This window comes from Perna viridis, chromosome 11 (assembly GCF_037379345.1).
Source record: "Perna viridis isolate PV_CMFRI_1.1 ecotype Kerala chromosome 11, ASM3737934v1, whole genome shotgun sequence".
NCBI lineage: Eukaryota > Metazoa > Mollusca > Bivalvia > Mytilida > Mytilidae > Perna > Perna viridis.
The window spans coordinates 18,880,090-18,897,217 of record NC_142455.1 but is presented as its reverse complement, the minus strand read 5'-3'; the positions used below and the strand labels follow the sequence as shown (position 1 = coordinate 18,897,217).

Genomic DNA, 17,128 nt, shown 5'->3' with positions numbered 1-17,128 from the left:
ATTTTTAGCTCTTCATAAAGCCAGAGTTACAATAATTTCGTTATAATTAGCGTATAAAGAAGCCTAAAGGTTTGAATAGAGCTAAACTAGAGTATTCTCCCTGTGTGGTAATTTGGACACCGTCTGTTGTGGCGAAAATTATACCAATAGCCAATGTCATATCATTTTCTTTATTCAGATGTGTAAACGATTGACTGAAAAATACAAAATACACAAACTAAGTATTTGACAGCATCATACATGTAGAAATTAATAGTATAATTCATAATAAACAATATTTCAAATACAGTTTCGAAAAAGTGATGAAAAAATTAGAATCAAGAGAAAACCAAATTTATATCAATATAGAAAGTTATAAAAAGTATTAATTTGAAGTTTAATAGTGAAAATATAAATTGTTGGAAAATTAGCAAAAATGATCACTTTAACGTGCCGGGAAAAAAATGAACATAGAGTCCTCTGGAAAATCTCGTTTTCACGGAAAAATATATCGGGACATATGTAAAAATACATTTTAATTCAATATAATCAATATTCAAGGGTATATACCAGGTATTAAACCATTTGTTTATCGAAATCTATGTGTAGGTTATTGTGCACTGACCAAATATCAAAATTCATGAAAATAGACACTCACAAACTATAACAAGTGTATAGACCTTATCTGGGGCACTTAAATAATTAACCTACCATATTTGTTGACCATGGTATTCGAAATAAGTCTCCAATTTGACGAAAGATTGTCGTAAATTCCAAGTAAAATATCAAACAAAGAACAACGGGAGTTAATAATAATTAGCGTAAAGTGTCCATTTTAGACATTTTAACAAATTTCTAGCATCAAAAACTTTGGGCATAACATACCGGCCCCTTAATTGGGTTGATCAAAACGCAATTATCTTACTACATATACTAGATTGACTAAAGTTACTAAAAATACTAAAAAGCCTATAAATCAAATAATCAAAAATGACTAGTAAAGTTTCTGATTGTCACAAATAGACTAGACGAATAATAAACCCTGAAATTCAAAATGTATCTAATACTACGTTGCTTTTCACTAATTGTCAATATCTGACTCCAAAATCAAACAAAATTTTGATACGGATCGTTCTAACATTGTCGTGGGCGTTTTCACTTTAGCTATACGGACTACGCCAAGGTTGTCCGTTATCACCTCATGTATTCTTCCAATTGTCCACGAATGTCTTGGAGCATTGTCTACGATTAGGACCAAATCAACAACCTTCAAATTTCGTTTTGGTCTATTCCATTTGCTCTTTCCATCAATAAGGGTACATACTCCTTGGTCCAACGGTGCCAAAATAGAACCGCTAAATATTGGACTTGTCACCATCTTTTTTTTACGTAATTGTCCGTTTTCACAAATATTCCTGAAGGCAAGTTATTATTGTTTGTAAGAAAAAGAATGTCATTCGGAGTTAGCACCTTCAAGTCGTTGATGTCACTTGAGATTGTTGTAATATGTCTTCCGTTAAGAATCGCCTCTACTCCACAAAACAATGTGTGCAGATTTTCATCGTCCAAACGAACATTCTGTTCTTTCATAATCGAATACAGTGCTTTTCTAACACTACGAATAAGTCTCTCCCATACTTTGTCTATTTCTGCCGTCCATTCACGTTGTGCACCTACTAAATTTGTTCCATTGTCAGATCTGATGATGGACGGTTTTCCTCTTCTAGAAATGAATCTCCTGATTGCATTGATACAAGAGTCTGTATCTAACGAGTTCGCAATTTCTAAATGTATTGCTCGACTTTTCAAACAAGTGAATATGACTTCATAACGCTTCACAGAGCTTCTCCTTTGCTTAATTTCGAATAGCCCGAATTAATCGATTCCGACAGCTGTAAATGGGCGCATATCTGGTGTAACTCTATCACTTGGCAAATCTGCCATTTTCTGTTGTACAACGGGAGATTGGTATTTCCGACATATCACACATTTAGACACTATGCCTTTGATGAGCGAATTAGCACCAATAATCCAATAACATTCTCTGAGACGGGCAAGAATCGAATTTCTACCTAAGTGGCCAATTTTCCTGTGAACGTCATTGATAATTAGACGAGATATTTCAGAGTCTTTCGGAAGGATAATTGGATGCTTCATTGTGTTCTCTAATTCTGAGCGACGTAATCTGTCTCCTACTCGAAGTATTTCATCGTTGTCAAAAAATGGATCAAGCTTGTAAAGTGCTGATGATCGATTTACTGAAGAGTCAGATTTCAATTTCAAGAATTCATCTTTGAAATGCTGATGTTGTACAAATTTGATCAATGTAATGTCACCTTTCTGAATTTCTTCTAAATTCAAACGTAAGTCCTTGAGATTCTCGTAGTGCTGTTGATTATTCTGCTGATGTTGACTTTGAATTCTTTCTCGCATATTTCTAACAGCTCTCAAAATCCATGCTACTATTCTTCTCATATTGTTGATGTTCGATACTTTTGAGATCAATTTCTCCATTCCATCTTGTCCACGTGAGTGATCTATTGTAGATGTGTTCGCAAAATGTTTCACTTCGACATCCTGTTCTGATAATTTCAAATTTTCAACTAATCGTGGCCAATTATCTTCTGGTAATCAAAGAAAGTCTGGTCCCCTAAACCATTGAGGACATTGTTCGAACTTTTAAACAGTCATTCCACGAGAAGCTAAGCCAGCTGGATTTAACTTTGTGTTCACATAGTTCCATTGGTCTTTGTTGGTTGCTTCATGAATGAGAGCGAGACGATTTGCGACGAAAGTGTGGAAACGAGTATTTCGATTAAATATATATCGCAAGACAGTCATGCTATCAGTCCAATAGAACACATTGTCAATGCTGTAACTAAGTTTGTCCAAAATGACTTTACTCAACTGAACAGCTTTCGAAGCGGCCGTAAGTTCCATTCTAGGAACTGTAATAGTTTTAAGAGGTGCGACTCCCGACTTTCCAAGTACAAATGAGCAATGTATCTTGTGATTTTCATCTTCCAATCTAAGGTAGAATACCATTCCTAGGCCTATATCACTGGCATCTGAGAAGCAATGTAGCTGTACAGAAATAACTTTTCCAAATTCGTTCGGCTTATAACAACGATCGATTTTCACATTAGGCAAATCATTTAACTGATGTAACCAACTGTTCCATTTCTTTTGATCAGATTCATGGACTTCATCATCCCATTTAATTCCTTGTTTGCACACATTTTGCGATACAGCTCTTCCTAACAATACGAAAGGCGACACAATGCCAATCGGATCATATACTGAACTAACTGTGGACAGTATTCCTCGTTTCGTAATAGGTTGATTTCTAAGGTTTATCTTGAAACCTAATGTGTCACTGTCAATGTACCAAAACACTCCTAGTGCTCTCTCAACTGAACTTTCAGTATCAAAGTTCCATTGTTTGACTTCCTTCGCACGATCCTTTTCTGAAATTGAGTTAACGACTTTCGAACTAGAACTCATCCACTTTGTAAGATTGAATCCACCTTCTTTACATAAAGATCTAACGTTTTCGACTAATGATATTGCTTTGGCATCTGTCTCAGCTGATACTAAACAATCATCTACGTACATATTCTTTTTAATCGTTTCTGAAGCTTCCTTTTCGAATCGATCTCCATGTTCCTCGGCTGTTCGCTTAAGAGCAAAGTCACAAACACTCAGTGAGCTAGTGGCACCAAATAAATGAACAGTCATCCGCTACACTTCAGGTTTGTTCTCGAAATCTCCATTTGGCCACCACAGAAAACGAAGGTAATTTCTATCTTTTATCGGAACATTACCTTGGTAGAACATAATTTCAATGTCTCCCAATAGAGGTACATTATCCAGACGAAATCTCATAAGAACTCCTAATAAGTTATCTGCCAGATCAGGTCCCTGTAGCAGAGCATTGAGCATTGCAATGATACTCTCATGTACATAGCCGAACAATCGAAAACTACTCTAATTTTGTTAGGCTTTGGGTGGTATACCCCATGATGTGGAATATACCACACTCTTCCATCATCCTAATCTAGTTCCGGTTTCGGTACCTTCTCCGCATATTGTTTCTGGAAGAGATTGGTCATAAATTTTACATAGTTCTCCTTGAACTTCTGATTTCGTAACATTTTCGTCTTCAATCCTTTCAGCCTTTGATACCCTTGTGAAATATTATTTGGTAATTTCACGTCATGATCACGAAACGGTAGTGCTACATGATAATGTCCATCTTTGAATTCTATCGATTCGTTGACTTGTTCCAAGAAGTATTTATTTTCAAGCGAATTCTCTCTCTTATCATTGATCAAGAGTTCAGGAAAGTCTACATTCATAGATTTTCTGATGAGAGTATCTAGATTGTCATGACCTTTTAATTTCTGAACAACTTCTACTTGAGCCCGATTACCTATCGCATTTGATGTCTCATCTATTCCATTTCTGACCAGATTCCATACAATCCAACCTAGCCTGCTCCGCGTAGCATGTGGCGAACCTGCTGGACCAGTCGCAACCTCGTATGGAGTAAACGCATCAGGAACGTTGTTACCAATCATAATACCAATATGACCATAAATTTCAGGATATTGAATACTGCTTAGATGAGACCATTGTGCGAGTTCTTCATTAGTAGGAATATGCGATACAGAAACATGCATTTCCTCCTTTGAATAAACTATAGAAAGATCTATGATTGAGTTCATGTTCATGTCACAAACTTGTAAGCCTTTCAGTACACATGTACGCATTTGGTATGGGTTTCCCATTGTGCTCAATGAAAGTTCCATAGATTTGCCACTACCTCCTAACTGCCTCATCAATGAATCAATGCACTGCTCCCTGTGTCAAAGAACGCATATGTGTATATCGTTTTGAATTTGTCTTTCAATTCAACTTTGACCGGCACAATTGCCATTGCGCAAGAACTCCCAAAATCACCGGCCCCTACTTGGCTCACAACATCCTGATAGTCAGTTGTATTCCTTGCACTGTATGAATTTGAAGACGTATTATCTACACTTTGATAATGTTCGATTCGTAATGTAAGATTGTCGGATGTCTTTTCTTGCATATCGTACAAATCAGTCGGTTTGTACAATTCTTGGTCACGTGACCTATCTTAAGGCAACCAAAACACAATGCAAGACTCTTCAAATGATTAAACTTTTCTTGATGATCTAATCTTGTTATTGTCTTACAATTTTCAAGTTTGTGTGGTTTTTTGCAGTAAGAGCATTCTTCAGTAGGTTTTGTAGATTGAGTATTTAAGTCAGTTGCGAATGAACCTCCTTTTGGAACTCCTTTCCTTTGATTTGAGTTTTTATTTACAGTGTAATTTGAGTCAGGTTTCTTCTTGATGCCAATCGCATCACTACCAAAAGTTAAGTCGTTCACCTTTTTAGCTTAATCCTCTACAAATTTGACGAAATGTGAGAATTGAACTGTTTGTTTATTTGCTTTAGAACGAAGGACAATACTTCTCCATCGATCGTGCAGATGTAATGGTAACTTGCGCATTAATTGTCGAATATTGTCTGAATATTCCAATATTCTCCTGGCATCTATACTATTCGCTGCGTTTTGACATTCAATTAGAAATAATGCGTATTGATCAAGGGCTTTTGAGTTCCCAGGTTTGATGCTTGGCCAATCCAATGCTCTTTTAATGAATGCACTCGCAATGACTTCGATGTCTCCATAGCGCTCTTCTAACTGATTCATAGCAGATTTAAATGCGTGTCTGCTATCTAAATGACTATATCCTTGCACGACTTTCTTTGCCTCTCCATACGTAAATTGTATCACAGTTGACAGTAATCTTGGCTGTGAATTGACGTACAAATTTTCGAAATTCTAGAGGATCACCAACAAACTTTTTAATGTCTGGTGTTGGTTTGCGCAGACGCTTTACAATTGCATATGCGACATCATTATTGTTATTGATTTCGTTGTCCTCGTCTTCTAATGATTCACTTTTATCCACTAAATAAGTATCTGACAAAATTGTGCATTGTGGATTATCTATCTTTTGAGGCTGAGTTTTATTGTTATGAGAATCAATAGTTGGCATTTTTGACACTCCAGTATTTCTTGTAGATTATCCTTTCCGTGGATCTTTCATGGATGAACTTTGATGAACTTTATTGTCAAGGATGTTTATTCTTGGTTCGAAAACTTGTGCTTTTGGATTCAAGTTTAAAGTAGTTCCTTTTATAGGATTATGACTTTCAGATTCATGTTCACTATTATGACTACTAATATTGCTAGCCGTTGCAAAGTTTTCTGATTTCGCTGACTGTTCGTATTTGTCTAGGATTTTTGTTTTTGGCCTCTGCCACAGCAATATCAGTTTCTAATTTTAGATCTTCCTCCTCTATTTTCAATTCTAATTTACCAAGTTGTATTTGCTTTCTTCTTTGACGTGCATCTCGTTGAGCCTCTAATTCCACCTTACATGTTTCTTCTGCTAGCTTTTTAGCTGAAATGTGACTAAGTATTGAGTTTTGGCTACTGTGACTTTTAGATCTGTTGCTTGCAGTATCTGTTGAATCTTTCTTAGCAAGAAAATATTGTTCTAGTGTTCTAGTGCATCTCTCTATTTTCAAATGTCTCCATATATGTGTCCCTTTCTTGACTCAGAATTCTTAACACAATTTCTTGATGTTTTTCTAAATAGTTCTCATATTTGTCCATCCATATTGTATATTTAGTTCTCACAACTTCATCTGATGCATGGGTGGATATGAGACTAAGTGTGTTCTCTGTGATGGTTTTAAGAGCTCCAAATAGATTACTGATTTTGTCCAGCTCATAATTCACTCCTTTAGCTGATAAAGTTCTCTTCCTCCCCTCTGTATCAATATCATCACCATTTAAATCTCCTTCAATTGTTTCTTCCATTTTCATATGATCCATGACCCTGGCTTCAGGTCAAATATGTCAATAATGTTGTGGCGAAAATTATACCAATAGCCAACGTCATATCATTTTCTTTATTCAGATGTGTAAACGATTGACTGAAAAATACAAAATACACAAACTAAGTATTTGACAGCATCATACATGTAGAAATTAATAGTATAATTCATAATAAACAATATTTCAAATACAGTTTTGAAAAAGTGATGAAAAAAGTAGAATCAAGAGAAAACCAAATTTATATCAATATAGGAAGTTATAAAAAGTATTAATTCGAAGTTTAATAGTAAAAAATTTAACGTGCCGGGAAACAAATGAACATAGAATCCTCTTCAAAATCACGTTTTTACGGAAAAATATATCGGGACATATGTAAAAATACATTTTAGTTCAATATAATCAGTATTCAAGGGTATATACCAGGTATTAAATCATTTGTTTATCGAAATCTATGTGTAGGTTATTGTGCACTGACCAAACATCAAAATTCATGAAAATAGACACTCACAAACTATAATAAGTGTATAGACCTTATCTGGGGCACTTAAATAATTAACCTACCATATTTGTTGACCATGGTATTCGAAATAAGTCTCCAATTTGACGAAAGATTGTCGTAAATTCCAAGTAAAAAATCAAACAAAGAACAAAGGGAGTTAATAATAATTATCGTAAAGTGTCGATTTTACACATTTTAACAAATTTCTAGCATCAAAAACTTTGGGCATTACACCGTCTTTTAAGTTTGAAAAGCTGTCAATTATGATAGTGAATGATAAATTGAAAGGTTAAGGTCATAATAATTAACAGCTATTTGAACAGCTATCTAAGTTTCTCACTAGCAAACTAAATTGAAATTGGAACTGGCCCATTTCAACTACCTGTAAAAATATTATTCATACAGTTTCAACTCTTGTAACAAGCACGTTTCATCCTGCAGTTGTATACTTGCTGCATAATGAATTAAACTATAATTCAAATACCTACATGGAGAGCTTTTTAAGGTCTTTAGTGCCATCTACCGTACATATGAACCTATATTTGCAAATTGAAACTGTACTTGATGTTGAAGCAAACAGTTTCTATCTTTCAATTTTTATTTATAAAAACACCTATAATGATGATAATTTAAATTAATGTATTATGTTTTTTCTCGGTGTCCGCTCCATTCTAGAAAATGTAATGTTTAGTTATGAAAATTATGTATTTCTCCAATTTAATTATACTATTTTACATATTGATAAATTTTTATGTCACTATTTAACTAATCCTTTCCTTTTATGGGTACTTTACCACTGTACACGGGGTTTCAATCTATGGAACCTGCGATATCGTTGATTGGTTTTTGTCTGGTTAAGATACTATATTTTTAGTACCCACATTGCATTATGGGTAATTTAAGACGATTTTGCGGACGATTATGGGTAGCTTGATTAAAGGAGGTAGACCTAGGGTAAGGGACACAAGTCTTACAAATCATTGGAACGTCTGTGTTGACCATTTTACAGCAATTTAATCATCAGAGCTTAAAAGGCTTTGGTGAATATGATGCAAACATATCACTGATTTCAAAAGTTATGTCCCTTACCCTAGGTCTACCTCCTAACTGCTATAAAAATTGTTTAAACTATAACATAAGTGATCCTCACACATTATTTTGTCTACAGACAATCGTCTTTCTTTCCACATATTTACAATGCGCTCCTTTCAATGCAAAATACCTGTGTGCTTGTATTGAAGTTATAAAGAGTAAAATAATTTTAAATACATGATAAAATAATAACTATAGTATTTATTCATTACTATGACATCTTGTATTTGTTCAACAAATTAACGTATCTTGACGTAAACATGTTTCAAAACTAATGATTGTGAAAATGCTTATATTTGAATAAAGTGTTTGCATTTGCTCCGACTATTTTCGCATCGAAAACATCGCAAAATATCATTTTAGTCATTTTAGTTATTTCCATCTAAATCATAAGTGTTATTTTGATTTTATTTTTAGCATTATGTAAAATGGGAAACTTCAAGTGTAGTAATTGCTATTTTTTTATCAGTTTGACATTTTCATAGTGTTTTGAAAGTTTTTGTTTCTTCAGGTCATTACTATCAGCATATTTTTCCACATTCGTTACTTTAATGTGGCAGCGTTTTTGGTGCATGATCTTCGATTCCTGCCGTTCGCACTAAGCAACACTGTGCTATAGTGACATATTCCACATCTGTATGTCTTATCTTGGGTTACATGTATCAGCATAATCAAACAGCCTTAGAGATATGTCCTAAAACTCCTGTCTAATCCGTATAATCCATTTTTTGTAACGGCGTCCATGTTTTTTCGAAGGATAAAAAATCCCCATATCAGTTCTGTGCAGATTACCTTCAGACATTTGTTCAAGTATGTCTAGGTGTTTCAGATAAGCAGAGCTTCGAACAATTATTAACAATGGCGATGGGCGACTGCAACAGACGATGACAACGACGGCTGCCATGCGATGGTGATAGTTTTGTCGGGCCCTTTAGGGCAGGTGAGCTAAAATATCATCATAATTTATTATATGTCTAATTATAGTAAGAAAATTCAAATTGTTTACAGCCTTCTCTGAAAATGCAAGAATCTTACAAGGTTAAGAATAGGTGCATATTTTTCATCGAAATATCCGATCGTTAAACAACGAACGATTTGAGTTATGTTAGACAAATTCGAAAGACCTATTTTCAATTTAATAACAATTTACAAAAACAGGCTGTAATTTTACATTGTTGAGGTCAAATCTTTTATTTTTAAAGCAGCTAATATTTGTAAATGTAGCTAAAAAAAATCGAAGAAATCAGGATTTGAATTGTCTTGAAAGAGGACAAAATCAAGGAGAGAAGATTAGAACCAAAATTAGATGCTGAATCGTTCACGGGGATCAATTTTTGAATTTCAAGGGCAATTATTCTACCAATAGTCTTCCGACCACTATTTTCATCCCACCATACTTTTGTACGTTTAACATTAGGATCAGTTCAACAATAACATAATTTGGCTAAACCAGTCAGTTTTGAAGCTGTATGCCCGATGTATTGTAGTACGGGACAGATCATTTAGATGTTATTATGTAGGATAGAGGATCGAATTAATGATGCATGTCCCAACAAATCAATAGTACACGAACGTCTCAGAATGTGACGACTCTATTCACTGCACTGCTCCATCGGATCAAATTGATTCAGGGAAGATATGTTAACGTATAGAAAGGTCTGAAAAATTCCTAACGATGTTAGAACTGTCAAATTTGCCATGTACTAAGTTACAGCCCTAGATTAATCCTACGAGGAGGAATGACCTGGCCAGCGAAAGCTATATTTTTATATAGCCTAGCTGGCCGAGTGGTCTAGGGCGCTGGACTTTGTGCAGGCGGTGTTGCCATAGATGTCACAACGGTACGAGTTCGAGTCCCGCGGAGGGAACGACCAAAAAGTTGCATGGCAAATTTGACAGTTCTAACATCGTTGGGAATTTTTCAGACCTTTCTATACGTTTACATATCTTCCCTGTACCAATTTGATCCGATGGAGGAGTGTAGTGAATAGAGTCGTCACATTCTGAGACGTTTATATATATAAATATATATATATTCCCTGTATAGTGGAGTCCGGGTTGCTCAATTGCTTCTGTTACTTTGTATATATGATTTTAGTTACTTTATGTTCTTTGTTGTGTATGTCTGTTTTCCATGTCTGGTATTTGTCCCTGGATTACATTGTTTTTATTACCGCTATAACCTTGGTTCCCTTGATTACAACTGGTAGGACTTCGCAGTGCTGGATTTTTCTTCCTATTATAGGTTGGAGTAATTTTTTGTATATGTTTTTATTTGTTAAGTTGTTTGTTCTTTTAATTTCAATATCTTCTCATGTCAGACCTTGTGCAATGATAATTTAAGATAGTTATGTGAGATGAAGTGGTGAAGTAATATGAATTGGGTCATACTATCTGTAATAGAATGTAAAACCTAACTTTAGAAAATTGCACCTTTATTTTAAATTTGAATTATATTACAAATGATTGTGTAATCATGGTTAGCTAAGACACTGCTCCAGAAATATATGGTTCTTTTAACATTCAGAACAAAACATGGCGTCCTTCGCTGAAGTTGTTGACAACAGAGTGAATAGGCTCAATGAACCCTTGTCAAGATCATATTATGATATAACAATGCCCGAAAAAGAAAAAATATTACCTAATCAATACTTTTGAAGATTATCATAAACATTTCGTGGTAAAATCCCAAAGGTCTCATTGGCTCACGAACATTGAAGTGTACAAACCATTGACCGAAGACTTCCGCAAAGAGATTTAGAGGTATTTAAGGAGTACGTGAAATATGGCGGATATATCTCGAGAAAGATAACAGAATTTCTTTACTTTAAACAGGGATTAACCTGCATGACAGGCAGATACCTCTTTACTCGCGGAATGCTAGCAATCCTAGCATTCTTAGACCTAACACCATCAGAACTACAGTGACGAATGTTCCAAAATTTTGTTTTCTTTCTCCCTATTCCTCCCTCCACAGTAATAAAGATTAAATACGAATGTTATCGACTTTAAATTTAAACACAAAAATTTCTCCAAACCAAATACATCGAAACAGCATGCCAAATCGAGTCCTTAAGACTGCAAAACAGGAAATGAAACGTCTGTGTTTTGGCGCTACTGGATTCATAAAAAATGAAATTCGGTCCAGCGCTTTCCGTAGAAAAGTATATGTACTGTAAATATATTCATACTTACCTTGATTATATGTCAGAGTCAAAACTAAAAACACAACAACAAGTGTAGCTTATAATTTCATCTTGGTTTCAAGAAATTCAAACTTGCTATGGAGAAAGGAATGCCATTTCTGTTACCTATTTGACCTATTTCATATCCATTTCTAATATGGCTCTATATCTATACATACAGGGATTTCGATAAAACGATATGTTGACGACTTTATCTTTAATTTATGCATGTCTTCATTATATTTCACTTTCTACTAGATATATCTTTTATAGAACATCTGTAATTTTTTTTTTAGATATGAAGATAGATAAACTATGATAGGTGTGGTGCCAGGCAATTTAATTTACTATATCTAGTAAAAATGTTGATGGCAAACCGTCGCCCTTGTAAAATTGTCCTTCATATATAATGGACTTTAATTACGAAATATTTTATGTTCATTGTCCAACTTGTAAGGTTTTCGAAACCTTCAGGAAAACTGCAACGATGGATGTTTGTCAAAATCGTCAACACAGTAGCAGATCTAGGGGGGATTAAAAGGTGGTTGTCACCTTTTTTATTGATTTTTTTTCATTCATTTTCATATGTAATATTGACAAAAAACTTGCAAATAATGCCGCACAATCCCCTTTTTGCTGATGATCCGCGGTTGACAAGCTTTTCTTTCAGCGTTCCCGCAATGCACCTGTTGCAACGGATATGTTATAATACGTCTTTTATTCTAATGAATCATTTTAAAAAAAATCAGTATCTCCCATTATATATTATAACATATTATGTTTTTTATTTCCCAAAAAATGTTAAAAAAATGAGGTTCATGACAACGTTATTCTAACTGACCCTATTAATATACGCTTCCAATAACATATATCAGAAAACAGTCTGTTATTCTACGAAAAATGACGGATGGAGCAGAAGGGAAATCCATATCAGTTTTTGAAAATTTAAAGTTTTTGTTACAAAAAACTTTATTTTAACCCCGAATACATGTTACATATTGCTTACTTATTGTTGTAGTTATTTTCTGCTAATGATTTTTTTCAATATGATTTCAACTAAACACTTTGTGAACCACTTATGAATTCAAACATTTTTTTCCAGGACTTGGCTGTACAAGCTTATATGTCAATCCAACTTATATTGCTATAATACAACAACAACAAAACAATGGACTACACCATTAGCAGCAAGCCAGGGTTAAGCAAAGAACAGTGTGTGGAAATGATGCACCCCACTGGAGAACGATAGCGGCATGCCAAGTTTCAGTAAAGAACCCCAGAACACAAAACATATTTGGCAGGGTAATGTTTAAGACAGCACTTTTTACCATGATTTATAAGAAGTGGCTTTCATGGTTCATCCCGGTTAGATATGAACAATTACTATATGTTTTGTCAAATTTATCTTACTTTGGAATGTTTAATGAAATCTCTCATTATGTTTTGGCTTCTAATACTTTATTTAGTTTTAGACTTTATATCACTAAATAATTTTGTCATTTTGTTATGTGTATTTAAGCAAATTGTATTCTTTGTATTTCTGGAAATTGTAATTGTAATTGTATTTCTTTATCGAATGAAAATATGTTTCTATATCTACAGTATTATTAATCACATATCTTTCCATTCCTCACGACCAGACTGCATCTGTTATTGTTCATTTAATGTTTGACAGTATGACAGAGGTGTGTAATAAAATTTATCCATGATTGCATTTGTTTCAATTATTCTTTTAGTAAATTTGTTGAATATCTGAGCGTGTATAAGAACAAATGTATTTTGCTGTAACTGCAAATATATTAAACCGTACTCAGTGAAATTCTCTCAACTTTGGCCATTTATTTATGACAATACTTTGTAAAAATGATGCAACCTAAAGATTTTTACTTCTTGTTTTAACATTCAAAGACGGATTATTTTTTAAAGATTACACCTGAAAGGAAAATGGTAAAGTCATCTTCTTCAGTATACGAATTATACGCAGAAATTTGCAGAGCTAACAGGCAGTAGATCCAGTAGTGCAGGTAAGGGGTGTTAAAAGAATTATTTCTGTTTTCTTAGAATTAAGGAAAGAAATTAGAGGTAAAAGAAGTTAAAACAAATTGGATTTCGTGCCAAAAGAGTAATGAAGGGAACCAAGGTTATAGCGTAATAAAAAAATGTAATCAGGGTTCAAAGACTAGGCATGGAAAAACAGACATACAAATAAAAAAAAAACATTAAGTTACTAAAATCATACATAACAAGTAACAAAAGCAAAATTAGCAACTCGGACTTCCCTGAAAACTGGGAGCATGGTCCAGGAGCACCGGTAGTGTAAGCGTCCTCTGCATTTCTAGAAACACCCGCGGAGGTGCTCACAGCAAATAAAGTCCGGGGTAGAGAAACGAATAAAGGAAAACTATAACCCGTTGAACACATCAGTTGTCATGGTGCAGATGAATACACCATAAAGATCCACAAGTTCATGATGACGACTATAAAATTTATGTACTGATGACTTTAATCTTGTAGCAACTTAACCTTATTTCAGAAGCCTACTTGATAGAACACTAGCGCTATACATAAAGTCCTGGCATAAGTCCTGGCAAGTTCTGGCATAACGAATGATTTGTGATATGAGCACTCCATTTGCCGGTGCTGAAGGGATGTTGCCACAGATGAAAGGAAAGTTGACAATTTTGAATGAAAAGTTATCACGTTTGTCGTAAAGTTTGATCAATAGTAAGTGTAGGTCAAGACATGAGGCTGACTTCAAAGTGTCTGTAATGTCCGTTATCTCAAGTTCTTTGTGAAAGATGTGATGTATTAAATCCCCGAAATTAGGATTGTTGAAAGATAAGCTATGAAACGGAAACTTAGATTTAAGGATCTATCAAACTATATTCTTCGTTTTGATCAGATCAGCTATAAAGTCAGCCTCATAAGAGTGAAGGAACAGGTCAGCAAGTAAAGGAGCACAATTTGTTCCCATTGGTATGCGACCGTTTTTTGAAAATCACGTCCACCACACTGGACAAATATGTTATCGGTTAAAAACTCCAGCATTTTGTAAACATCTTTCTCTGTATATTTGGAAGATGATTTGGTATCTAGGTGTACCTTCTGATTTGAAAAAAAAACAACGATGTTCAATGTTTTTAAGTCGGGATTTTAATTGAGTTTGGAGAATAGAAGTATATAGTGTTGAAATTCATAGGTTTTCATGCTATTACATTCAGATAATAGTCTTGAACTGATTGTTTCCAAAAGATCTTTCGAATTTTTTAGGAACCACATTGAATTAATACCATTAAGGGAGTAAAAAGAGTTGTGGCAGGAGTGCAGACCCTATTTGACAGTTGTGAGTATAGAAGTTAAAAAATATTGAAAGAGGTTTGAAGAATTGACTAGTTAAGATGATTTGATATTGAAATTTTGAACATTCTTACGTACAAAAATGTTTCATACCTTCATTATCATGTCTTCGTTAGCAACTTTTGTTTTGGCAGATTTTTGTGCTAGAACATCTCGCCTTAATCATTGAATATGAACAAGGCCTACATTTTTCGCCATTGTATATTTTTCTTGACGTTAGTACAGACATATGTTGCATTAAAATATTAAAATATTTGATGACGAAAATGCAATGATGATTTATTAGGAAGGGGAAATTTATTATGGATAATTGGGATGGGACAGTACGGTTTGGAATACACAAGGATGGGCTCTCTTTTATCATAAATTTACTATCAATTTGAAGTTAGTATGGCAATAAACATTAGTTCTCTACGAGACCATTCGGATACTTTACGGCGTTCCGTTAGACATTCTATAATTAATATAACATGAGGAGTTTTATGTTTTGTTTGTGCTTCGGTTTTTGCTTTCTTATGTTTTTTTTATTATTATTGTTTTTGTTTTTGTTTTGTTTTGTTTGGTTTTGTTTATTGTTGATGTTTTTTCCACAATGATTGACGGCATGTACGAAAAGGAATTCATAAATAGAAAATAAAGACATGCTTTACTCACATATTCGGTATATAATGATTAATTATCGTAATAATGGTTCAGCACTGACTAATACGAGTAGTCCTTTATGGAAGATGAACGGAATTTGAACGCTGACTTAACATCGACCATCAAGACGAATCATGTTTAGTAAAGCGATTCGTCCATTTCACCGGATTCTGTTAATATATACATATATATAAAGGTCTGAAAAATTCACAACGATGTTAGAACTGTGAAATTTGCGATGCGGGACCCGAACTCGTACCGCTGTGACATCTGTGGCAACACCGCCTGCACAAAGCCCAGCTTGTGACATGCATCATTAATTTGATCCTCTATCCTACATAATAACACCTAAATGAACTGTCCCGTACTACCATACATCATGTACTAAGTTACAGCCCTAGATTAATCCTACGAGGAGGAATGATCCGGCCAGCGAAAGCTATATTTTTATATAGTCTAGCTGGCCGAGTGGACTAGGGCGCTGGCCTTTGTGCAGGCGGTGTTGCCACAGATGTCACAGCGGTACGAGTTCGAGTCCCGCGGAGAGAACGACCAAAAGTTTGACAGTTCTAACATCGTTGGGAATTTTTCAGACCTTTCTATACGTTTACATATCTTCCTTGTATCAATTTGATCCGATGGAGCAGTGTAGCGAATAGAGTCGTCACATTCTGAGACGTATATATATATATATATATATATATATATATATATTTAATATGTGATAATTTAATTCTAGCAACTAACATGGACTTATTTCTATGTTTCAGTGGAGTGCATTGTTTTGAAAGCTCTTTTCTGGACGTGAAGTTTGCCCTGATTTATCAATCATTTAATGCCAATGGTGGCAAATTCACAGGTCGCTTTTTACTGGTGCGCTGCATTAACTTCTAAACTACACATAAAATATGCCAACAATTTGGCAATATTTTGGTTAGACATGTAACAGTGCATGTTCTAATGTTTATGTTAAAGTAGTGCATGATGCACATTACAATATAGAATTTAATATAAAACAAAAATACTACTTACAGAATATTTATTTTGTTTTGAAACAAAAACGCATTTCTATTGAAAATTTTTGCACTATATGTACTTGGCAGTGTCTAAAAGTGCCCACATATCATAGTTGTACTTATGATTCAACCCGGAAATAATCTTTTTATACCAGGTGGAAAAGGAGGACCAGAGTAATTGGTATTTTCTATTTTAACCGGGTCAAGAATACCATTTTTTCTTTTTATTTACATCAGTGTTGTACATTTATTTTAGTTTTTGGTTGTAGTATATATGGTTTATTATCTTGAATTCATTTGACTTTTGAATGAAACCAAAATAAACAAAACGCTTATTCGTTAGTATCTAGAAATATTTATAGATATCTTTATTTCCTTTAAAAGGTATTATAAGTTAATTTATTTCAAATATTCAT

General features: G+C 34.2%; 2 protein-coding genes and 1 long non-coding RNA gene across 3 annotated transcripts; 1 reads left to right on the top strand and 2 right to left on the bottom strand.

Moving 5' to 3' along the window:
- Positions 1 to 99: 99 nt before the first annotated feature.
- LOC148603224 (uncharacterized) lies at positions 100 to 4,006 on the bottom strand. The gene is made up of 2 exons (XM_088552522.1): positions 691 to 4,006; positions 100 to 194 (listed from the first exon to the last, which is right to left on the bottom strand). Exon 1 carries the CDS (start codon positions 3,715 to 3,717, stop codon positions 2,659 to 2,661), a length of 1,059 nt encoding a protein of 352 aa, XP_088408648.1. The 5' UTR covers positions 3,718 to 4,006; the 3' UTR covers positions 100 to 194; positions 691 to 2,658.
- On the bottom strand, positions 1,855 to 2,493 carry LOC148603225 (uncharacterized). Its single transcript, XM_088553372.1, has one exon. The coding sequence runs from the start codon at positions 2,491 to 2,493 to the stop codon at positions 1,855 to 1,857; it is 639 nt and encodes a 212-aa protein (XP_088409498.1).
- A 4,783-nt stretch (positions 4,007 to 8,789) lies between the features above and the next one.
- On the top strand, positions 8,790 to 16,599 carry LOC148603223 (uncharacterized). Its single transcript, XR_015916689.1, has 5 exons — positions 8,790 to 9,452; positions 12,800 to 12,999; positions 13,624 to 13,721; positions 14,231 to 14,421; positions 16,467 to 16,599. It is a non-coding gene; the product is annotated as an uncharacterized LOC148603223 (long non-coding RNA).
- Positions 16,600 to 17,128: the final 529 nt, after the last annotated feature.